Here is a 25,654-nt window from a genome sequence, read left to right on the forward strand (position 1 = left end):
ATGGTGATGGAGCATGTTTTCGGTAGGTATATTTTGAGGAGGGGATGGAGCATATTTTGGGTAGATTTACTGTGAGGCAGGATGGTGATGGAATATGTTTTGGGTAGGTATACTGTGAGGCAGGAGGGAGGTGGAGCATGTTTTGGGTAGGTATACTGTGAGGAGGGGATGGAGCATGTTTTGGGTAGGTATACTGTGAGGCAGGATGGTAATGGAACATGTTTTCGGTAGGTATACTGTGAGGCAGGATGGTGATGGAGCATGTTTTCGGTAGGTATACTGTGAGCAGCGCTGACATTTCCAAGGTTCTTGCATTAGAAACTCATCCAGTTTAGGTTTTTCTTTAATACTATGGGATTTGCAGTCCTGATTCTACAGAAGACTAAACAGGACTACAAGTCCCAGAATACAAAACTACTCACGCATGACCCTGGGAGACCTGAGAGGCCTGTGTGAAGGGCATAGACATGCCAGGTAGCGGTGTTGCGAAGCGCTTATAGTGAGGACACTGGGGTACTGTGAGGAAGGCAGGGTTGGTACCCTGGGGCATGAGTAATAAAGAGCTTGATACAGTAGATATCCGGTGAGGCAGGGCGAGTACATAACTTCAAGTTCACATCTGGGGACAGAATTCAAAAAAGGAAAGGGCAGTAGGACATTGTAGGCTCCACCTCAATCCATGCCATCATTCACGACATTTCTATTCCTGGGTTTCAGGTGGTAATGCAGTGCATTCTGGGTGTTGCAGTCCTGCTTTGCTTCCATTCAGCTATTCAGACTAGCAGAGCTGGAAATAACACCCTTGATGACACTGAGTGAGGGGTCACCCTAGGAGGGCAGGTGGGATGAAAGAGGGGACAAGTCGATAGGTGTAATGGATAGAATGAATGACAAAGCAGTAGATGTAAGCAAAATAAACATAATACTAATACTGTACTCATATTTCACTATACTAATCCACCACTAATCATTTTGGGTTCCTGAATAGCATGCTACTCGCCAAAAAGCGTTTCGATGCCTCGTCAGGGGTAGTAAGCACTATATAAATACAATTACAATATAGGTTGATCCAGTTTGAGACAAGAAAGGTTCTTACAATTAAAAAAAATTTAAAAGCTCTGTTCACAGAGTTCCATGCTGCCCTCTTTGTAAAGCGGGTCTTTCTGCCAGCAACCAATCTGCCAACCTGATGATAACACACCACAACTCTGCAAAACCCTACCATTGGCTGCTTGGACCACCCCCTACTCCTGAACCTCCTTCAATAACCTACTCCAGCCCACCAGGGACCGGTCACAGACTGCCAAGTGCTCTCTTGCCAGGAGCCCAACCAACCTGCTTCTGCCAGCAGTGTTTTGTATCCTGCCATGACCGCTACCCAGCCTGCCAAGGCCTATCCCTCACCTGTCAGAGCTCTTCCGCAGCCTGCCATGCCCTCCCTGCCCAGTTGGGGGCTACGTCCCTGCTTACGGGGCATCATGCTGGCCTTAGACGTTTTAAGGCATGGGCAAAGTGGGTTCTGTTCCAGGGCCCCCAGCCTTTCAGGGAGACCCCTTGCTAGAGCTTGAATAATTCTTAAACAGATTGATTTAAGTACCCTTTTCCTTTCATTTAGTTTTAATGTGGGTGATCTGTGAAAGACTATTGCAGACATTTTGCAGAGAAATTATTTTGCAGAGAAATGTTGTGTTTATGTTTCATGCAGCATCTATAAGAAAAGTTTCTTTTGAATGGAAACAGGATCTCATAAATGACAAAGGGGAGGGTGTCGCAGATTATTTGCAGTAATATTAGTGAGTGACTGCTGTGTTACAGTATTGAAAACACACATCACTATTACTGAATTAAGATTAGATGCATTCACATTTAGAATTTGGACAAGTTTGCCTCTCTTCCTTGTCAGTGACCTGGCCAAAGAGGTCATGAGAGAGCTGATACTGGATCATAAATTTAAAGCTGTTCCGAACACGGGCCACCAAAATACATTCGGCCTAGGGCCCCCAAAATCCTTAAGATGTCTCTGCATGGGTGTACCAGGAGCCAGACCCAGGGAATCTACAAAACCCTGCTCCAAAAACAGCCCAGCAGGAGCCCACACCAGCCCATCCCATCATAAGATCCCTCCACCAGTCCAACAAATCACTGTGTGACACCCTCACAGACCATCGAAAGCGTATCCTGGCCCCGCCCGGCCTGCCAGAGTCCCTCTTCGAGCCCACAGGGGATGGTGGAGTAACGAAACTTGAGGGGGTCCCCCTGCAAAGTACATAGAGGGTCCCCCTCGGGTGTTACTCAGGCCCGGGTACTGGGCTGAGGGGCCCCCTTGAGTTTGGCGCCCCCTGCACTGCGGGGGCTGCAGGGGCCTTTGTTACGCTACTGACTGGGGACCCTGTCCATCTCCATGGGTGTCACCTCCAGTGCACCAGGAGCCTAATCCAGGTTAGCAGCACTCCAGCCAATCCAACAAGAGCCCACAGCAGACTGCAAGTGCTTAACAGGAGGAAAAATCCTTCAAGCGCACAAAAGCCCTTAGTGCCACAGACCACCACCAGCCTATCCTAGGTCTGTCCAGCTTACCAGCAGCCTACCAGAAGCCCCAACCCGCCTACGGTGACTTCAAAGAAACACGCCCAAGCAGACCCAAGGTCTATCATAACTCTACCTAGAATCCATAAAAACCTGCCCCAGCCTATATGGTGTCTTTCAAAGGCCACACATGCCTCCCGGATGACTGTCAAAAAACCGCACCACCCTTCTGGATGTCTGTCAAAATGCTGCACCAGTCTACCTTATGCCTGTCAAAAAACTGCACCAGCCTACCTGATTAGTGTAAAAAAAACTGCACCAGTCTACCTGATGTCTGTCAAAAAAACTGCATCAGCTTACCTGAAGTCTGTCAAAAAACTGCATCAGCTTACCTGATGTCTGTCAAAAAGCTGCACCAGCCTACCTGAAGTCTGTCAAAAAACTGCATCAGCTTACCTGATGTCTGTCAAAAAGCTGCACCAGTCTACCTGATGTCTATCAAAACACTGCATCAGCTTACCTGATGTCTGTCAAAAAGCTGCACCAGCCTACCTGAAGTCTGTCAAAAAACTCCACCAACCATCCTGAAGTCTGTCGAAAAACTGCACCAGCTTACCTGATGTCTGTCAAGAAACTTCAGTAGCATAAGAGAACACAATTTACTAGTCGAACTATAATTTGCCCTAAGCCACTTGAAGAACGTGTAAAGCTGGGTCACCATCCTTTTGGCTGGACTTCCTCTTCTGAGCTGGGGTAGAAGGGACGTCGGGGTTGCCACTTGGCCCCTAGGCACTCCTGTAAGTATGTGGCCGTCCCCTATCCCTGAATGATCTGATCTCATGCCACACCTCACTGAGGGATGCCTTGCACCTTGTTTTGGCTCCATGCCCACCCAAGCCCAGACTTTCTGTTCAAGCCTCGTTGACAGATCTTGAGCAAAACCTATCTAATCATACAAAAAGCCGCAATATAGCCTAGGGAAACGAGGAAATAATCACCACATTAACAGCGCGTGAGACGAGCGCGCAAAAAGTGCTTCAGACAGCTGCGGCCCCGGCAGACGGTAGACGGGACTTGCGGTGCTCTCTGCAGCCAATCCTCATAAGTATAAATTGATTGATCACCTCTGATGTGATTAGGAGGCAAATGCAATTGCTATAGATCTTCATTAAAGCCCCCGACATGCATCACCTCCTGCTCTTGGAGACGGCGAGGAGATGCTTGGGGAACATAAATTCAGGCAGGGTTGGTAGGGACTGCCTTACTAGAAGTAACAGATCACCCAGGTAGACATCCCACACAGAATATTTAACCAACATGAGTAATGGACGTCCTAGACCACCCAACAGACTCCACAGTGATGTCCATTATACTTATCACTCAAGAAAATCCTTCCCGTCTGGGATGATATCTGATGTTAATTACCTGGAAGGGACCCTAATACTCAGTGTCATTAGCCCCACATAAAAAAAAACTCTACAAGGATACTATTTGATCACTGCGTCGCCCATTAGGGGGCTTCTTGTGATTAAATTTGATGAGAGCACCCAATGGGTAGTTCAATTTGCTATTTGAAGACATTTAACTTACAATACACATGTGCATCTGATGGTATTTAATGACACTGGCCGCCCAACAGAGAAATTACTGCAGAACATTAGATGACTTTGAATGCTAATAGAGTTCTTCTTATGATGACACTTGATGACATTGACCCGACAAATTATTCATTTAAAGATATTCCATTGTGCTAACTACCCAATCAAGAGCTTCCTGGTATCATATAAGATAACACTGGTTACCCAATAGAAAACTCCCTGAATTGATATGTGACAATACTGATCAGTTAACAGAGAGCTTGCTGGGTTGATATGTAATTATATTGTCCACTGAATAGCCCTAAATTAATATTTCATGCCACTGAGCACTCAGTAGAGGAACTACTGAAGTGTTATTTGCTTGCAACCTGAACCAATAGGAGTTGTACTCTGAGCAATATTTCATGACAAGATGACCCAGCATGGAGCTTCCTAGGAAAAAAAATGGTGATGCAGACCATCCAATGAAGAGGGTTTTCGATGATATTTGTTAACTCTGGCCATCTATTAGATATCTTCTTGTGGTAATGTTTGATTAGATTGGGCATCCAAAAAATAGTTTACTCTCATGACTACCAGATTCCCACAAATGGGTGCCCAGGTTGAGAATATGCTATGTGGCCAAACAAGTGGTATGATTCACTCTATAAATTCACTGTAAAAGAAAATACAACTATCAAGAAAGGCCCTCAGTGTGGAAAGCCCTGTCATATTTGATCATATAATACCGATCCCTTGAGTAATATTTGCTAATACTGGTGTGATGATGTCTGATGATGATGGACACCCAAATAGAGAGCTTTAATAGATAATACTTTATGAGATTGGCACCCTAACAGAAACTTCAAAATATGATATTTATTGATATTGACCACCAGAGCTTCAACAAATAAAACTGACCACTCACTAGAGAGCGCCAATAAATGATATTTGATGTGACTGACCATCTAGTGGAGATGTTCAATATATATTTGATAAGGTTGACCATCCAATGGAGACCGTCAATAAATCCTTGATGAGATTGTAGAGAACTTCAATAAATGATTTTTGTGAAATTGCCTACCCAATAGAGAGCTTTAATAGATAATGTTTGATGCGGCTGACCACCCAAGTAGAGAGCTTCAATTGGCTACATTTCATGAGATTGACCACCTACTATAGAGCTTCAATTGATGATATTTGATGAGACCGGACACCCAACAGAGATCACTCTATATATTTCATTAAACTGTACAACCAGTAGAAAGTGTCTATAGATGCATTTTCATGGCATTGACTAGGAGGTGATTTTTAATGACAATTGCTGCCAGCTAGAGAGCTTTTCACTGGATTTTCTAATGACAACGACTGCCCAAAATAACCATCAATAGAGGGTAATTGATGACACCGACCTCCCACCAGCGAGGCACATGAATGATATTTGATGATGGTAATCACTGGATAGACAGTTTCAGTGGATGATATCCGATACCTAACTCATTTAGTAGTTTCAGATGGTATTTGATGATACTTAGAACTGAGTAAAGAGGTTACTGGCAGCATATCTGAGGACAAGGACCATCCATTAATGAATTTGCTGTAATAATATTTGATGGCCTTTCAAACAAAATAGCAAGTTTTGGTGTATAATATATACCATCCGAAGATGACCTTTAGATGATGACATCTGATAGCAGTTATCATCCATCATCCGGAGATGATAGTAAGATCTAAAGCATAATAGAGAGTGTCAGAGAGATATATTGATCATTTTGATAACTCAAGTAATGTGTTGTGTGCTGACACTGATCTTCTTGTGGGTAACTCTAATGTTGAACACCAAAAACAAAGCTTGAAAGGATTACATTTGATTACATTGATCATCCAATGGCGAGCTTTTGTAAATGATATTTATTTATATTGACTGTCCAATGACTATCATCAGTGGATGATATTGTACAACATTGACCACTCGATTGTGAATATCACTCTATGAAATTCAGTGACTTTGGCCGTCCACCAGTGGTCTTCAGTTGATGATACATGCTGACATGACCACCAATGAACAAGCTTCCTAAGAATATATTTAATGAGATTGAAGATATTGAAAATTTAATTATGAGTTGCAAGCAATGTTATTTGATGATGCTGATCACCCAATAGAGAACTTCCTGGAAAAATATTTCATGATCATAGAAGGCACGCGGAGTCCAGCTATAAAGTGAAAAACCTACACTAAAAGGGTCAACTGAGGCATTGGTGGACTAGCTGCTGTAAGGCTGTGTCCCTGCCATATCAGACTTGGTCTGCTTGCAATATAAGTTTCGGTCCTTCGAAATGGCTTGATGGAATGCTGCAAAGATTTGTGGTACAGCCAAAAGTTAATGGAATTGTCGAAGTCTATAAAGTTAGCAGTTCTGGTGATGGTGGAAAAGCCACAGATTATTCACGATCTATTATTTTGCTTTGGACCTAGCAGGCTTTCTTTGTCCCTACCCTCTGCATCTATGTCCAGTACATATTATTGGGCTTATAGGTGATAACCCAATTAAGATTCACTTTTAGTGGTGTTTGATGATAATGACGAAGCAATGGCCCATGGATGATATTTGATGCTTAAAAACACCTACAGAGTGGGCTGCTGGGCTGATACTTGATAATAATGCCAAATCAGTTTGATTGAATTTGAAAGAATGGTAGAAGATGGTATTATGGTGGAGCCTTGACCTTTTACTACCTGTGACTCTACACAGCATGGTAATACCTTCAATTTCAAGACCATACAGCAGTGGTCTATAAACTTTTTAATGCTGCGCTCCGGCCCCCAGTGAAAAAAAATAATCAGGACCCCCCCACACCAAACTTTTCACAATTATTATAGTAAACTGGCATTGTTTAAATATGTCTACACTTATTAAAACATTCCAGTTAAGTTATGTTACTATTTTAAAAATGCAATTAAATACATGATGCCAATAATACTATTCTGGTCAGGCAGGCCTTACTATGGTGTAAAAGTATCCACAGTGTGATTATTAGAAGTGAGGTGGATCGGGGGTTTTGAAGAGTATTTGGAGTCCCTTCCCTTTTGACACATACCCCCAGCTTGGATCTAAATGACAAAACGAGGTTGCCCATTACAGAATGGTTTACTGCTGCTCATTTTTTTCAGCTTAAATCAAAGCTCTGTTATTGGCACAATGCTTCTTTTGGCCAGAGCCTGGTGCCCCAAGGCATCACTTGAGGCCACCCTAAGGGTCCCACCCCCAGTTTGAAGATCCCTGCCATAAAGTGTGCAGCAAAGGACTAGCATGGTAGCACCCCTCCCTCTTACTGTAAGGATACAGCTGAGGTTGCCACCTGCCTTCTAGTTGCTCAGACACTATTTTTCTAGTCCTGGCTTTTTTTTTTAAACAAATCGTTGTTATCAGTAGTGTTCCTACAACTATTTTTAAGGAATAAAACACTCTATAATTCCCAGAATACCCTTTGCTTCACTTGGAAGCTTTGGTAGCACGGTATCCTGGGCAGTGCTTAATTTGAGCCGGTGGTTTCCGGTGGGAGGGCATCGGCATTTATTTTTCTGCATTAGGCATTTTCTGCGAGCAAAAGACACATATGTGAAAGATGGAGGAAGAGAAAGGGGGGAAAGCGTCACACAGGGAGAAAGCAGAAAGCTGCAAGAGTGAGCTGAAGGGGCAGGGAGTGGCTGTAAATGGATTTAAGAGGCCTGAGATGGCTTCAGGATCACGATGCCTCAGTATTCCGTGCTCGCGCATTTAAATGCAGCAGCCGCGTGTTTCAGAGGAGGGCTTTGGGCACCGGCAAGTTCTTATTTACAAATTAAGCCCTGGTCCTCAGCGATGTAAGCCCATGGTACGGACCAGCTCCAGTCCTCTGGTGAGCAGGTGTTGGTAACTACCGCTGGTGGATGGGGCCGAATTTTCCAATCTTATTTTGCTAAATTTTGCTCCGTTCCGAGTCCAACAGAGGGCTGGCGTATCCCCAGCTCTTCCGTACTCGCTGCCAGTTGTTATATATATCACTATTTCATGGTCCTGTTGTCCGTCAGAGCGCAGTTTTTGATCTGCAGGACGTTTTTTATGTTTTCAAGCACGAAAGTTTAACATTTTTTGTTTTTGGTCCAAACGCAATGGATTTGATCCCAGAAATAAAAGGGGGCTGCAGTGTGCACCCGTATAAGGCCATCTTTTCAGGTTTCTTTTGTTCGTAATTGCTAAGGTTCTGTCCACGTGGCCGTCGCCTTCCGTGAACTTGCAAAGCTGGTGCCTTCTCGCCTGTCCACCCCACTGTGGAGCCCGTAGTCAAAGGAGTTTGGGGGCCCTGGGCCAAACGTATTTTGGGGGCGCTTTTCGAGCAGCTTTGAATTTATGGTCAACCTCTGATCTTTCGTGCCCTCTTTGGCCAGCTCACTGACAGTGCACAGGCTCACTCATCCACATTGTAAATGTGTTTACATTTAATATTCAGGGACAGTGATGTATGTTTTTAATATTGTAACACAGCATCGGTTTAGTAATATTACTGCACATAATCTGTTACCCCCTCCTATTTCTCAAAAGAAACTTTTTGATGGATGTTGCATGAAACCTAAATACAACATTTCTCGGCAAAATGTAATAGACTCTCACACACCACCCATATTAAAAATAAAAGGAAACATTATTTAAAACAATTTGTTTAAGAAATATTCAAGGTCACCAGGGCAAGACTCCCTGCAGAACAGTGCTGGCTTGATCAGGGCCCCCTGAAAGGTTGGGGCCCTGGGTCAGAGCCCACTTTGCCCAGGCCTTAAAACGTCCCTGCACCTGTGTCCTGGTACCCTTTACTGTATACTGATGTACCCCAGCCTCTCTCTGACCATCAGGCCAGTTCCTCGCCCTTATAACCCTGTGCCCCCCGAACAGGATGCCCCCACTAACCTCCCTGGCTGAAATCTGGAGCTCACACTGTCAGCTGTCTCCACCTTCACAAGGTCACAACACCTTTGCTTTCACGCGCGATAGTTCATCTATAGTAGCTGAAGTGAGCCAGGACTGCAAGTCCCAGAATGCATTAGGTTGTTGAACGAAACCCAGTGCTAGAGCACAGCCATCTGGGGACCTTATTCTATATTATCTTATGTCCCGTGAACAGGATGTGCCACCAGTCTCTTCTGTGAACCGGCCATGTCCTCCCCAGACTCCCCTGAGACCCCTCCAGCCGAAATCCTCTCTTCAGCCGACTCTTTACCCTGGCTATTCTCTCTCCTGTCTATGATTCTGGAAGGGGTGTTCTCTCCTCTCTCCGGTGTTTGTTGTCTCTTCCGTGCCTGGAGTGGGCGATGTCTCATGTTTTCCTGTCTTTAGAGTTGAAGATCTCTCCCAGGGTTCCTGTTTCTGGTGTTTCCTCTTTTCATTAACCCTTTAGTCCCCGGAACACAGGGCCCTTCCTTTGGAGCTGACTATGGGGGTTATTCCAACTTTGGAGGAGGTGGTAATCCGTCCCAAATGTGACGGATTTACCACCAGCCGTATTACGAGTTCCATAGGATATAATGGACTCGTAATACGGCTGGTGGTATATCCGTCACTTTACCGTCACTTTTGGGACGGATTACCACTTCCTCCAAAGTTGGAATAACCCCCTATGTCTCTTTTCTCTCTGATGTTTTATCTCTACTCTCTCTGAAGTGAGCGACCTCTCCTGTTTTATGCGCTATTCTTCATAATCTATCTTGCCTCCTGGGCTGGTGATCTCTCTCTTTTCTAAAATGTTTATTCTGTCTCCTGCCACTGGTGCATGGGATCTTTCCTGTCACTGGATTTGGTCAATTATCTCTATGGTCAATTGTTTATTCTCTCTTCTGTCTCTGGAGCTGTTGATCTTTCCTGTCTCTGGAGTTGTCATCTCTCCTGTCCCTGGAGTTGTCTCTCCTGTGTCTGGAGTTGGTAATCTCTCCCGTCTCTGGAGTAGTGTCTCCTGTCTCTGGGGTTGGTGATCTCTCTTGTCTCTGGAGTTGGTGATCTCTCCTGTCTCTGGAGTTGTCTCTCTTGTCTCCGGGTTTGGTGATCTCTCCTGTGTCTGGAGTTGGTAATCTCTCCTGTCTCTGGAGTAGTGTCTCCTGTCTCTGGGGTTGGTCATCTCGCTTGTCTCTGGAGTTGGTGATCTCTCCTGTCTCTGGAGTTGTCTCTTCTGTCTCTGGGGTTGGTGCTCTCTCCTGTCTCTGGAGTTGTCTCTTCTATCTCTGGGGTTGGTGATCTCTCCTGTCTCTGGAGTTGTCTCACTGTCTCTGGGGTTGGCAATCACTCCTGTCTCTGGAGTTGTCTCCTCTGTCTCTGTGGTTGATGATCTCTCCTGTCTCTGGAGTTGTCTCTTCTGTCTCTGGGGTTGGCGATCTCTCCTGTCTCTGGGGTTGTCTCCTCTGTCTCTGGGGTTGATGATCTCTTCTGTCTCTGGAGTTGTCTCTTCTGTCTCTGGGGTTGGTGATCTCTCCTGTCTCTGGAGTTGTCTCTTCTGTCTCTGGGGTTGGTGATCTCTCCTGTCTCTGGGGTTGGCGATCTCTCCTGTCTCTGGAGTTGTCTCCTCTGTCTCTGGGGTTGATGATCTCTTCTGTCTCTGGAGTTGTCTCTCCTGTCTCTGTGGAGTTGTCTCCTCTGTCTCTGGGGTTGATGATCTCTTCTGTCTCTGGAGTTGTCTCTTCTGTCTCTGGGGTTGGCGATCACTCCTGTCTCTGGAGTTGTCTCCTCTGTCTCTGGAGTTGTCTCCTCTGTCTCTGGGGTTGATGATCTCTTCTGTCTCTGGAGTTGTCTCTTCTGTCTCTGGGGTTGGTGATCTCTCCTGTCTCTGGGGTTGATGATCTCTTCTGTCTCTGGAGTTGTCTCTTCTGTCTCTGGGGTTGGTGATCTCTCCTGTCTCTGGGGTTGATGATCTCTCCTGTCTCTGGAGTTGTCTCCTCTGTCTCTGGGGTTGATGATCTCTTCTGTCTCTGGAGTTGTCTCCTCTGTCTCTGGAGTTGTCTCCTCTGTCTCTGGAGTTGGTGATCTCTCCTCTTTCTGTGGTTGGTGATCTCTTCTGTTGTAAATAAACCCAGCAACAACATCAACTGTGAAATGGGATGGTTTATTCTCAGAACTCCTCAATGCCAACACCTCTCCAACTTCACAACAGCTCTCTCAACATTCCAAGGTAAGCTCCCGGCCGGTCCATTTGTCTACGCTTTCTAAGGAGGACCGGGAGTGTACCATTGGTTGATTATTTCCAACTTGGTTTGAGTATTCACTTAAAGTTTCTCTCATTACAACAAATAATATGAACATAACATAATATTTACAAGAATATGAGAATGACAGTTCTAGACATTTTATATTCATATTATTGCTTCCTGTCACATACTTATAACATCTTCCTTTTCTCTGACATTGGATCTCGGTGCAGTCTCTGCAGCTTGGGCCACTTTCTTATAATAATCATTGCTTCTTGATGTCTGTCAGGAATGATGATGATGAATGTTAATAATATTAATAATAATAATAATAACAGCAATAATAGTTCTGTATTTATAATAATCATTCCATTCTATTAATTAAGCACTGAATGCCCCATACGAGAGAGGTTTGGAGATTTCTGAACATGTCCATGAAGACACCCGATGGCCCCCCTCCGATCGGAATAGTACAAATAATAATGATAATAATGACATTAATAGTAACAACAAGGATGTCAATAGTAATAATAATAACAACAATAATAAAAATGATAATAATAATAATAATAATACCAAGAATAGCAATAATAATATCAATATTATTAATAGTAATACTAACGATAACAACTATTATTATTATTAATAATAATAATAACAATAACAATAAAAATAATAATAAGAAATGTAATACCTCTACTTCTTCTCCTTATTATTATTATTATTATTATTATTATTATTATTATTATTATCATTATTATTACAATGATAAATTAAATTTCGAATTGCAATGTCCCCACAGGCTAACTTGTTTCAAGGCGCTATAAAGAAAATGTGTTGCTATTAGTGTCTGTTTAGAGGTCACTAAAGTAGCCTTGACCCTGTCTCTCTTCATAAAGTTGGAGGGAGATTAACAACTACTGGATGCTCCTCCTCTGGGTACCAGGGACCACCGCCCCAACCCGGCAAGTGCCAGGCACAGGGTGGAGACGGAGCTGCCGCCCATGGCCCGCCTGTCTCCATCTGGCGTCTTTTTATTGACTTGTGGAGAAATGTCCAGGCAAACTGGCCTGATATGGACATGCAGTGATTTGTAATAAATAAATAAATATATGAATAAATAACCAAACAATCAATCAATCAATCAATCAAAAAGTGCCTGTCCCCACATTAATTTTCAGGGGGATTCGTGTGCAGAGGGTGTGAGCCGGGGATTTGGTGGGTGGTTGGACCTTACGCCCTCTCTCAATACCCGTCGATAGCAGCACGCACACCATTGAGGAGGAGCATTTTATAGCCCTTTTGAGGTTTCATCTACCAGACAGCACCATCTGTTAGGGTGCAAAGACCTATTGTGGGCTTACCAGGAACTTACAGTGGGCTCACAGCCCACCCATTTGTTGACTTTATTTTCACTTTCACTTTCACTTGCTTCTTATTCCATGGCTTGCCTTCCTCTTCTTGTATTTGTCCTTCCCTGAAGCATAGCCTGTTTACCGGCCTTTTGATTGGCTGACTTCTACCCTTCCACTGTTCACTTTTGGGGATCCTTGGTTACGCACACCATGTGCTCTGCCAAATATTCTCCCCAAGCTTTCTGTTGCTCTCTCCCTCGTGCATTGCTTGCTCTGCTTGTGTGCTTCTCCTTCTGCCACACTTCCCTCCCCACATTCTGTGTTGCTCTCTCTCTTATGTGCTTCTTTCCTGCCCCGTGTTGCTGTCTCCTTCGTATGTTGCTTTCTCTCTCTGATGCGCTTCTCTACACCAAACTCCCCTTCCCCCGCTCTATGTATCTGCACTCCAAAGTGTGCTTCTCCCCCTACGTTTTCTTGCCTTTGTGTGCTGCCTGTCCCTCCTCCACATTGGATTGCCCAACCCTCTCCTCCGTTCTCCCTGCAACAGCAGTTGGGCCAATGTGCATTTTTTCTTCTTTTTTCTTTTTGCAGATACTGTTCAGCACCTGGAAAAAAGTACTTGCATTTTCCCAATGGTTCACAGCATCGGCACATTGCATTGGCAAAGCCAATAAATCGAAAAGTCGAGACATGTTGTTTTGTTAAGACTTGTCATATTTCCATCATGGTCTGTGAAAATAGAAGAAAGACTGCCAATATTTTGGTGGATCGCTGTGGAAATTAAAAAAAAAAAAACAGACTACTCAACTGTCATCCATCCGTTCTCTGAATCCAGGTAACTGCAGATAGGAATGGGCATGGTGTGGGAGATCGCGAAGAGTCCCGTACCCCTGAACTATGTGCCGGTGTTGCCCACCAACAGCGGCAAGCATAAATTAAGTACTGGGGGCATGGATGTCAATTAGGTGTAGCTAGGGATGGCTTTACTTCTAGCTTTCCATGTGGTGCTCCTGGCACTGCCCTTGCTACTCTTCATCTCATGAATCACAAAGGCAGCAACAGATATTGACAGAGCTCTGGGAGCCATTTCTGTGTTCTGTACTTTCCTCCCCGTGTCCCTCCTCCAGCCACCCAGCCACAATTAGGAGGCTGTTAAGGTGTCGAGGAACGAGACAAGGGCAAACCCACTAATGACATTGTGTTTTAAAAGTTACCTAATGTCACTTCTCCTAACACCTGCATGCTGGCTAATCAATGTCCAGGAGACACTGGTTCAGGTAAGCCCCTACATTGATGCCAGTCCTCATCACCAACAGCATCCATTTTAGAATCTTGTTAAAAGACCCTGGGACAAAATAGAGACTGCCATTTGGACTCTGAAGAATATGGCGAAATAGTGACTTGGAGCCAATCATGGATACTCTGAAGATAGTTCTCCATCTACATAGAGAACATGCTAATGCACATCCATAAATAACATCCTTACTAGCCCACTGCCAACAAACTGCTGTACCCCAGGCTCCACACAATTCTGTTCTCATCAAGAAGAAATAAGAGAAGAGGACAGACTCACACAGTGCAGCCCCGACTTTTCTCCTGACACACAATGTGCTCTCATAAAGTAGCATGTCCTCAGGATTTTCCACCATCCACTCTAAAATGAGTAGAAAAGGTGGGTGCGGCTACACAGGATAGCAGAGAGGCAGGATTGGGACATGTAGGGACAGATGAAGAAGGATCATATCCAGAGAAGCACAGTTTTAGCATCCATATTTTATTCATCAGAGTCATTTTTACTCTAGGAATACAAACAACATTTGTTTTTTCTTTCTGCTTCCATCTTCTTGATCTTTCCTCTCTGAACTGTTGGCTCTTTCATTCTAATCCTTTTGATGCATTGAAAGCTCTGCTGTCCTCCTACCACTTCCCTGAAGCACTTAAGGTGCAGCAGGGCCTAATCAAAGGGAAAAATCTCACTGCTTCTTGATGTCATCCAAGAAGTTCTTAATTGTCCATCAAAAATCTGAATATTGAAAGTTGGTGTTTCCTAATAACTCTTCCTGCGAACTGTGAGAGCTCCTGTGCTTTCGTTTCCCACCACTTTTAGTTCAAAGAGCTGAGATTTGTGTCTTTTTTCTTCCTCTTTTTTCACCTATCTGTCCATTCTGCTACCCTCAAACCTCACTTTCTCTTCTGTTATTCCTTTCTACTACTGTCAAGCCTTATGTTTGCCTCGTGCACCCCTATCACAAGCCTTTCTCAGATCCTTGGAAACTTGATGTCTGTCCCTGCAAGGCCTCTTTTCTGAAATGTTCAATTCCGGCCTCCCTTCCCAAAGAGTGTGAGGGATGAAAGCTGGTGCCCTCCTTGTGTCCCTTCCCCTGAACCTGCTCACCCACCAAGATTATCTTTTTGTTATTTCTTTCTAGGATGCGTTTATGGGAAGACATCTGAAGAGGATAACAGCTGGATGTTTTTCGAACCAGCTGGCGCTGTGGTGAACAGAGAAGCAAGACTCCCACTTCACGAGCTGGAAAGACCTACTTAGTGCCAGAAATTGAGGCCCCTTAGTTCATAACCAGGAAGTCAGCCATCTTGAAACTGTCTGGATCCCACTTTGGTGGCAGCCTAGTAGATTGTGCCTTGCATTTTTCAAGATTGCAACTGTCGCTCCTTATCATACTCCTGCCTGTCGGTTTTCTTAACTTCCTCCTCCCAGCTCACCCATTTTAGACAACTTTGCTCAACTGTATTGAGAAAGAGTTTGGCTCAAGATCTGATTTGAATCATTCATTTGTGCTGCTGCTATTTGAAGATAACCTGATACTGGCGAACGAGGAATCAGTCAACATCACTGTTGTTGGACCACAACATTGTATTGTGTACACCACAAGTTGGAAGTAGGAAGCTTAAGCACGTTGCCGCTATGGACGGTGAACTTTCTGCCCACGCACTTATGTCAATCTGGCCACGTTCACCATGATAACGGATGAGGATGGGAATTTGACCTGGAACCTGATATACATCGTGCTGGAGCTGCTCATTGCTGTGCTGGCCATTCTGGGAAACGTGCTGGTCTGCTGGGCTGTCTACATAAATAGCAATCTGCAGAACGCCACCAACTACTTTGTGGTGTCCCTGGCTGCAGCGGACATTGCGGTGGGCGTGCTGGCCATCCCCTTCGCCATAATCATCAGCATTGGTTTCTGCGCCGCCTTCCACGGCTGCCTCTTCATCGCCTGCTTTGTCCTGGTGCTGACGCAGAGCTCCATCTTCAGCCTCCTGGCCATCGCCATGGACCGCTACATTGCGATCCGTATCCCGCTCAGGTGAGGGACAAGGGAGGGAAGCAGAGCGAGCAAATGAGGAGAATGAGGATGGGGCAGTGGAGTCCCTCTGGAATGGAGAAGTGGGGTTGTTTAGAGACAGGAAGGGGCATCTAGGAAAAGATGAAGTGGTTAATTTGGTGATTACATAGGAAGTGATTTCTCCTGGAAGTGGATGAGCCGACAGGCATGATGTCAACAAAATGTCAAACAAGGTTAGCATATGGGCACAGAATGATTCAGGGTTAAGGGTGGGCATTGATCACTCAGGCATAGGATGTTGCATTGGATCATTCAGGTATAGGATGTGGGCAAGGATCATTCAGGGATAGGATGTGGGAGGAGTTAAATCAGGGATAGATATGGGCAGGGGACATTCAGGTGTAGGATGTGGGCATGGGTCACCCAGGTATAGGATGTGGGCAGGGGTCGTTCAGGTATAGGATGTGGGCATGGGTCACCCAGGTATAGGATGTGGACATGGGTCGCTTGGGCATAGGATCCGGGCAGGGGTCTTTCAGGTATAGGATGTGGACACAAGCCATTTGAATATAGGATGTGGGCATATGGTTTCACCAGGATATTTTGTGGGCAAGATCATTCCAGTATAGTATGTAGGCCTGGGATATAGGATGTGGATATGGGTCACTGGGGTAAAGGGTGTTGATACTGGCCACTTGGGTATAGTATGTGGACATGAGTCACTCAGGTATAGGATGTGGACACTGGTCCCTCAGGTATGGGATGTGGACACACATCATTCAGTTATAGTATGTGGACATGGTTACTTGAGTATGGGATGTGGACACATCGTAACTCTGGGTTAGGATGTGGGAACATAGTCACAGAGGGATAGAATGTGAGCCTTGGGTCACTCTAGGATAGAATGTGGGTCTGAGGCATGGGGTAACCCAAGGAAAGTATGTGGGTGCAGACTCCAGCATAGGATGTGGGCATGGGGTCACATCAGCGTAGAACGTAGGTGTGAGATATAGGGTCACTCTTGAATAGGATGTGGTTTTGAAGTGAGCGGTCACTAGGATAGAAAGTTACTGTGAGTTATAGGGTCACTCTAGTATAGAATGTGAGTGTGAGGCATGGGGTCACTCAGAGATTGGATGTGGCTGCGAGATGCAGCAAAGGATATTGTATGGGACACTCAGGTGCATGATGTGGGTACAGTATCCCTTAAGCATAAGATGCGGGTACAGAGGAATAGGATGTAGTGATGAGGACACATCAGCATAGTGTGTCGATGTGAGGCGTAGTTCCACTCTAGGATAGGATATGAGTTTGATGCATGTGGTTCCTCTTGGATGGAATGTTGGTGCCTGAAGAGGGGTCATACTAGGAGTGGATGTGGGAGGAAGGCATGGGGTCACTCGAGAACATAGGATATGAGCATAGAATCTCTCTAGGGAAGGAAGAGTGTGTGGGGCAAGGGGTCACTGTATTTCAGGATGTGTGTGTGAGGATTGGGGTCACTCAAGGTTAGGATGCAGGTGTGATGCATGGGGTCTCTAGGTAAGGCTGCAGGTGTGCGGTGTAGGACTGCTCAGGCATAGAGTGTGAGTTGTGGAGCCAATCAAGCGTAGGGTTTAGTTGTGAGGTCAGTCAGGAACTGCATACAGCCTCAGGGTCCTTCAGGAATATGCTAAAGCTTAGGCTATAGGATATGACAAGCCCGACCACCGTCACCCTGTCGGGATCTGTCATCCTGGCAGGGATGGCAGTCTTTAGGCGGGTCTGTCAGCCTAAGTCATAATTGGGCAATCAGACCGCCCGGAGTGCAGCGGTCCGACCATCAATGCGAGCGTGGCGGACCTTGGACTGCCACACTCATAATAAGGCCTTAGTGCTTCTTGGCATTATTTCTACTTAACATTTTAAAAATTCATATCTCTTGTTCCCGTTATTTAATTTTTGCCATTTTGGTATAATTTAATATTTTTCTAATTCAGTTTGGGATATTTATTGTTTTGTATTTTTACTTAATTACTGTTTTAGTGATGCATAAATACTTTGCACATTGCCCCTACGTTAAGCCTGTCTGCTCTGTGCCATAGCTACCAGGGGAGGGGACTCAGGTTTAGTTAGTGACGTTAGTGGTTCACTCTGACAAGGATTTTGGTTATTAATTGAGGTGGGTAGTTAACCCCCCAACTAATAATCCAGTTTCTTACAAATGGGATGTGGGCCCTAGGCCACTCTGGGTATGATGTGGACACTGACTAATAGGATATGAGTTTGGGGTTGCTTACGATGAGTATTTTGGCATGATCTGAATTAGGTATAGGGTATAGGTGTGGAATTAGTCAGAAATAGATCATGGGTGCAGGATCACAAGTGGAAATAGTGTGACGTGTCATATGGAGTTTAGATGTAAGCTCACTCAGGGATAGGATGTGGGCACAGGGCTCATTGGCATTTGTTGTGGGCACACAGTAAGTTAGAGGTTTGATGTGGACCCCAGTCACTCGGGCATCAGAAGGGTTGCTGATGGATAGGAAGTGTGCATAAACATCCTCAGGGATTGGATGTAAATGTTTGTCCACTCGGAGATGGGGTGTTGGCAGAGCATGGCCAGGCATTGGTCTCTGAGAGAAGCCTGACTGGTCCAGGGCTACCTGTGGAATGAAGATGGGCCTTTTTCAAAATAATATCAGGGGTCCTCTGACTACAGGTAGATGCAAGGCCACCCTTTTGCCCCTAAACAATTCACTAATGTGGTACATCATTAAGTGGTCTACTGGACAGGTGGAGCAGAAAAACTGTGCTGTTGAGTGAGCACACAAGCATAACTTTCTAAAAATGGTCCAAGTTTGCATTGCCATCTGCTGAAATCAAAGGCAAAACTGTCTCCATTTGCTTCACACGCTCTGCAGAATATTAACAAGTGGTATTTATGATATAAAAGAAAAAAACACAAAAATTAATTATGGTTCAGCAAACACAAAACTGAAGAAAGCTCTGAAATCTGGCAGTAATGGTGTGCCACACAATGTACACTATGACTCATGATGGTGCCTTAAATGGCCAGGTACTGCCAGGTAATCATTACCTGCACTTAACCTTTAATGGGGAAGTACTGGCACTTCTCATTAGCAGATAGGTACTCTGGGATAGTGAGAACCTACACTTTAAAATTTCCATTTCAGCCGCTATGCTCCCACCATATTTTGCTGATTGTAGATAGTCTGATTTTAGGTCTTAAAAAACCGGTTAGCTGTGAGTGAAAGCTTCTGATGGGCCATACCAAAGCGTACACTGTGCTTAATTCAATTTATTGTCACTCTCATTTGCTTGGTTCTTATTCTATGGTTTGTCTTCTGCATGTTGTGTTAGACCCTCCCGAGAAGCATAGCTCTTTACCATCCTTTCGATTGGCTGACTTGTATCTTTCCACTGCACACATTAGGGAACTACTATTTTCCTTTTCGTTCAGCATTCCATGAGAGTGCATGTGTTTTCTAGCTCTCTGTAATGTGTGCTTCTTCCTTCCGCCAAACCCCTGCCCCCACATGCTCTGTTTTGCTCCCTGATCCCACGCCCTAAACTCGGCCATTGCTTTACCCAGCCCTCATCAGCTTTGTGTTAATTTTATGGTGCTTCCCAAGTCCAACATCAAGATCCTCGAATGCTGTCTTGCCCACCGCTCACTCCGCTCCACCACAAGCTGCTCCATTGTGCTCTGAGCCCTAAGCTGTCCACACTTTTTTTAAATTACAAAAATTGAATTTTTTACCTATCCAAATAGCACCCGCCATCTTTGATCGGTAAATACATAATACATTTACACCATTCATGAGCTGTGTGCATGGGAAATCACGCAGCCTTCGGTAGCAGCCATGTCATTATGCTTTTTTTTGCTGATGCTACACAGCATCTGCACAAAAGCATTTTGCTTTCTACTGATGCTGCGAAACATTTAAAAAAAAGCATTGGCTAAGCCAGTGTCACAATGATGAGACCTATTGGCTTTGCTGGTGCTTATATTACATACAATTCTCCAAGGGGTGTATTGAGCATGGAGGGGGCAATGAGCTATGGTGTGCATTCTGTGTGGCAGACCATACATTTGAATGTCGGAGATAGATAGATAGATAATTTCTCTCTCTCCAGTTTTTCTGCCCTCTCTCTAGATATTCATTTCCCTCTGCATTTATCTCCCGCCCATGTATCCCTCCTTCTCTGCCTGTCTTTCTCGCTCTCCTTCTCTGTCATCCTCTCGCAGTCACTCATTCTATTTTTCTTACATACACTATTAAGGAATAGTTAATTGTCCTGCACAATCTCTCCTGCCGAAAGAAAGAACATCTTCTGATCCAAACATCAGGTGCCTCTGTAGGGTGTTTTTGCATGGTTCCAGGATTCTTAGATTGCTCTAATATTATTACATGGGTCGAATATTGTTAGATGGCTCGAGGGATATATGATGGTTCACGTATTATTGCATGGTTGCACTGTCCTGGGAAGAACAGAGTATTAGTAAGTATTACATGCCTCTAGTATTACTGCGCTATGTGAGTCGAAACTTAATGAGGGCTGTCCCAGAACTGCTCTCAGTGAGAGCTGGAGGCTGCAAACACTGCTTCTAAGTCACAGTGAGAGCTGGAGGCTGCAGCCACTGCTTCTAAGTCTCAGTGAGAGCTGGAGACTGCAGCCACTGCTGCTAAACCACAGTGAGCGCTGGAGGCTGCAGCCACCGCTGATAAGCCTCAGTGAGAGCTAGAGGCTGAAAACACTGCTGCTAACTCACTGTGTGAGCTGAAGGCTGCACCCACCGCTGGTAACTCACTGTGAGAGCCGGAAGCTGCAGCCAGTGCTTCTAAGTCTCAGTGAGAGCTGGAAGCTGAAGCCACTGCTGCTAAACCACAGTGAGAGCTGGAGGCTGCAGCACTGCTTCTACGTCTCAGTGAGAGCTGGAGACTGCAGCCACTGCTGATAAGTCACAGTGCAGTGAGAGCTGGAGGCTGGAGCCACTGCTGCTAAACCACAGTGAGAGCTGGAGGCTGCAGCCACTGCTGCTAAGCCTCAGTGAGCGCTGGAGGCTGCAGCCACCGCTGATAAGCCTCAGTGAGAGCTAGAGGCTGAAAACACTGCTGCTAACTCACTGTGTGAGCTGAAGGCTGCACCCACCGCTTGTAACTCACTGTGAGAGCCGGAAGCTGCAGCCAGTGCTTCTAAGTCTCAGTGAGAGCTGGAAGCTGCAGCCACTGCTGCTAAACCACAGTGAGAGCTAGAGGCTGCAGCCACCGCTGGTAACTCACTGTGAGAGCTGGAGGCTGCAGCCACTGCTGATAAGTCACAGTGAGAGCTGGAGGCTGCAGCCACTGCTGCTAAACCACAGTGAGAGCTGGAGGCTGCAGCCACTGCTGCTAAACCACAGTGAGAGCTGGATGCTGCAGCCACTGCTGATAAGCCTCAGTGAGAGCAGGAGGCTGCAGCCACTGCTGGTAACTCACTGTGAGAGCTAGAGGCTGCAACCACTGCTGGTAAGCCTCAGTGGGAGCTGGAGGGTGCAGCCACCACTGGTAACTCACTGTGAGAGCTGGAAGCTGCAGCCGGTGCTTCTATGTCTCAGTGAGAGCTGGAGGCTGCAGCCACTGCTGCTAAACCACAGTGAGAGCTGGTGGCTGCAGCCACCGCTGCTAAGCCTCAGTGAGAGCTAGAGGCTGCAACCACTACTCGTAACTCACTGTAAGAGCTGGAGGCTGCAGCCACTGCTGATACATCACAGTGAGAGCTGGAGGCTGCAGCCTCTGTTTCTAAGTCACAGTGAAGCTGGGGGCTACAGTCACTGTTGGTAACTCACAGATTGAATCCACTGGTGACACCGTGAGAACTGGAAACTGCAGTCACTGGTGACACAGTGAAAGCCAGAGACTGCAGCCACTGGTGTTAACTCACAGGTTGCATCCATTGGTGACACAGTGACAGCTGGAGGCTGCAGTCAGTGGTGTTAAGCCACAGTGACAGCTGGAGGCTGCAGTCAGTGGTGTTAAGCCACAGTGAGAGCTAGAGACTGCAGTCACTGGTGTTAACTCACAAGTTGCATCCACTGGTGACACCGTGCGAGCTGGAGACTGCAGTCATTGGTGGTAACTCACAGGTTGCATCCACTAGTGACACTGTGAGAGCTGGAGACTGCAGTCACTGGTGACACAGTGAGAGCTGGAGGCTGCAGTCACTGTTCTTAAGCCACAGTGAGAGCTGGAGGCTGCAGTCACTGGTGGTAACTCACAGGTTGTATCCACTGGTGACACAGTGAGAGCCGGAGACTGCAGCCACTGGTGGTAACTCACATGTTGCATCCATTGGTGACACAGTGAGAGCTGGGGACTGCAGTCACTGGTGTTGACTCACAGGTTGCATCCACTGGTGACACAGTGAGAACAGGAGGCTGCAGCCACTGGTATTAAGCCACAGTGAGAGCTGGAGACTGCAGTCACTTGTGTTAAGCCACAGTTAGAGCTGGAGACTGCAGTCACTGGTGGTAAGCCACAGTGAGAGCTAGAGCCTGCAGTCCTGCAGTCACTGGTGGTAACTCACAGGTTGCATCCATTAGTGACACAGTAACAGCTGGAGGCTGCAGTCACTGTTGTTAAGCCACAGTGAGAGCTTCAGACTGCGGTCACTAGTGGTAACTCACAGGTTGCATCCACTGGTGACATCAAGAGAACTGGAGGCTGCAGTCACTGGTGACACAATCAGAGCTGGAGACTGCAGTCACTGGAGGTAACTCAGAGGTTGTATCCACTGGTGACACACTGAGAGCTGGAGGCTGCAGTCACTGGTGACACAATGAGAGCTGGAGACTGTAGTCACTGGTGACACAGTGAGAGCTTGAGACTGCAGTCACTGGTGACACGGTGAGAGCTGGAGACTGCAGTCACTGGTGGTAACTCACAGGTTGTATCCACTGGTGACACAGTGAGAGCTGGAGGCTGCAGTCACTGGAGACACAGTGAGAGCTGGAGACTGCAGTCACTGGTGACACAGTGAGAGCTGGGGACTGCAGTCACTGGTGGTAACTCAGAGGTTGCATCCATTGGTGGCACAGTGACAGCTGGAGACTGCAGTCACTGGTGACACAGTGAGAGCTGGAGACTGCAGTCACTGGTTGTAACTCACAGGTTGCATCCGCTGGTGACACAGTGAGAGCTGGAGGCTGCAGTCACTGGTGACACAGGGAGAGCTGGAGGCTGCAGTCACTGGAGACACAGTGAGAGCTGGGGACTGCAGTCACTGGTGGTAACTCGCAGGTTGCATCCACTGGTGACACAGTGAGAGCTGGAGACTGCAGTCACTGGTGACACAATGAGAGCTGGAGACTGCAGTCACTGGTGACACAGTGAGAGCTGGAGACTGCAGTCACTGGTGGTAACTCACAGGTTGCATCCATTGGTGACACAGTGACAGCTGGAGACTGCAGTCACTGGTGACACAATGAGAGCTGGAGACTGCAGTCACTGGTGACACAGTGAGAGCTGGAGACTGCAGTCACTGATATTAAGTCACAGTGACAGCTGGAGGCTGCAGTCACTGGTGTTAACTCACAGGTTGTATCCACTGATGACACAGTGAGAGCTGGAGGCTGCAGTCACTGGTGACACAATGAGAGCTGGAGACTACAGTCACTGGTAACACAGTGAGAGCTGGAGACTGCAGGCACTGGTGGTAACTCACAGGTTGCATCCTTTGGTGACACAGTGACAGCTGGAGACTGCAGTCACTAGTGATACAACGAGAGCTGGAGACTGCAGTCACTCGGGACACAGTGAGAGCTGGAGACTGCAATCACTGGTATTAAGTCACAGTGAGAGCTGGAGACTGCAGTCACTGGTGGTAGCTCACAGGTTGCATCCACTGGTGACACAGTGAGAGCAGGAGGCTGCAGTCACTGGTGTTGACTCATAGGTTGCATCCACTGGTGACACAGTGAGAACAAGAGGCTGCAGTCACTGTTATTAAGCCACAGTGAGAGCTGGAGACTGCACTCACTGGTGTTAAGCCACAGTGAGAGCTAGAGACTGCAGTCACTGGTGGTAACTCACAGGTTGCATCCACTGGTGACACAGTGACAGCGGGAGGCTGCAGTCACTGTTGTTAAGCCACAGTGGGACCTGGAGACTGCTGTCACTGGTGGTAACTCACAGGTTGCATCCACTGGTGACACAGTGACAGATGGAGGCTGCAGTCACTGGTGTTAAGCCACAGTGACAGCTGGAGACTGCAGTCACTGGTGACACAATGAGGGCTGGAGAGTGCATCTACTGGTGACACAGTGAGAGCTGGAGGCTGCAGTCACTGGTATTATGTCACAGTGAGAGCTGGATCCTGCAGTCACTGGTATTAAGTCACAGAGAGAGCTGGAGGCTGCAGTCACTGGTGTTAAGTCACAGGTTGTATCCACTGGTGACACAGTGAGAGCTGGAGGCTGCAGTCACTGTTGTTAAGCCACAGTGACAGCTGGAGACTGCAGTCACTGGTGACACAGTGAGAGCTGGAAACTGCATCCACTGGTGACACAGTGAGAGCTGGAGACTGCAGTCACTGGTATTAAGTCACAGAGAGATCTGGAGGCTGCAGTCACTGGTGTTAACTCACAGGTTGCATCCACTGGTGACACAGTGAGAGCTGGAGACTGCAGTAATTGGTGACACAGTGAAAGCCAGAGACTGCAGTCACTGGTGACACAGTGAGAGCTGGAGACTGCAGTCACTGGTGTTAACTCACAGGTTGTACCCACTGGTGACACAGTGAGAGCTGGAGGCTGCAGTCACTGGTGACACAGTGAGAGCTGGAGACTGCAGTCACTGGTGTTAACTCACAGGTTGTACCCACTGGTGACACAGTGAGAGCTGGAGGCTGCAGTCACTGGAGACACAGTGAGAGCTGGAGGCTGCAGTCACTGGTGGTAACTCACAGGTTGCATCCGCTGGTGACACAGTGAGAGCTGGAGACTGCAGTCACTGGTGGTAACTCACAGGTTGCATTCACTGGTGACACAGTGACAGATGGAAGCTACAGTCACTGTTGTTAAGCCACAGTGAGCACTGGAGACTGCAGTCACTGGTGGTAACTCACAGGTTGCATCCATTGGTGACACAGTGACAGCTGGAGACTGCAGTCACTGGTGACATAATGAGAGCTGGAGACTGCAGTCACTGGTGACACAGTGAGAGCTGGAGGCTGCAGTCACTGGTGGTAACTCACAGGTTGCATCCACTGGTGACACAGTGACAGCTGGAAGCTGCAGTCACTGTTGTTAAGCCACAGTGACAGCTGGAGACTGCAGTCACTGGTGGTAACTCACAGGTTGCATCCGCTGGTGACACAGTGAGAGCTGGAGGCTGCAGTCACTGGTGACTCAGTGAGAGCTGGAGACTGCAGTCACTGGTGACACAGTGAGAGCTGGAAGCTGCAGTCACTGTTGTTAAGCCACAGTGACAGCTGGAGACTGCAGTCACTGGTGGTAACTCACAGGTTGCATCCGCTGGTGACACAGTGAGCGCTGGAGGCTGCAGTCACTGGAGACACAGTGAGAGCTGGAGGCGGCAGTCACTGGTGGTAACTCACAGGTTGTACCCGCTGGTGACACAGTGAGAGCTGGAGACTGCAGTCACTGGTGTTGACTCATAGGTTGCATCCACTGGTGACACA

At 46.7% G+C, this 25,654-nt stretch overlaps 1 protein-coding gene across 1 annotated transcript in view; it reads left to right on the plus strand.

Annotated features, from left to right (window-relative positions):
• Window positions 1–25,654, plus strand: part of ADORA2A (adenosine A2a receptor) — a 107,476-nt gene that overhangs the window by 67,414 nt on the left and 14,408 nt on the right. The window contains exon 3 of the mRNA XM_069215115.1: window positions 15,092–15,991. Within this exon, the coding sequence (XP_069071216.1) occupies window positions 15,642–15,991 (350 nt within the window). The 5' untranslated portion in view covers window positions 15,092–15,641. The remainder of the gene's footprint in view (window positions 1–15,091; window positions 15,992–25,654) is intronic.

This window comes from Pleurodeles waltl, chromosome 11 (genome assembly GCF_031143425.1).
Source record: "Pleurodeles waltl isolate 20211129_DDA chromosome 11, aPleWal1.hap1.20221129, whole genome shotgun sequence".
In the NCBI taxonomy this organism is placed as follows: Eukaryota; Metazoa; Chordata; class Amphibia; order Caudata; family Salamandridae; genus Pleurodeles; species Pleurodeles waltl.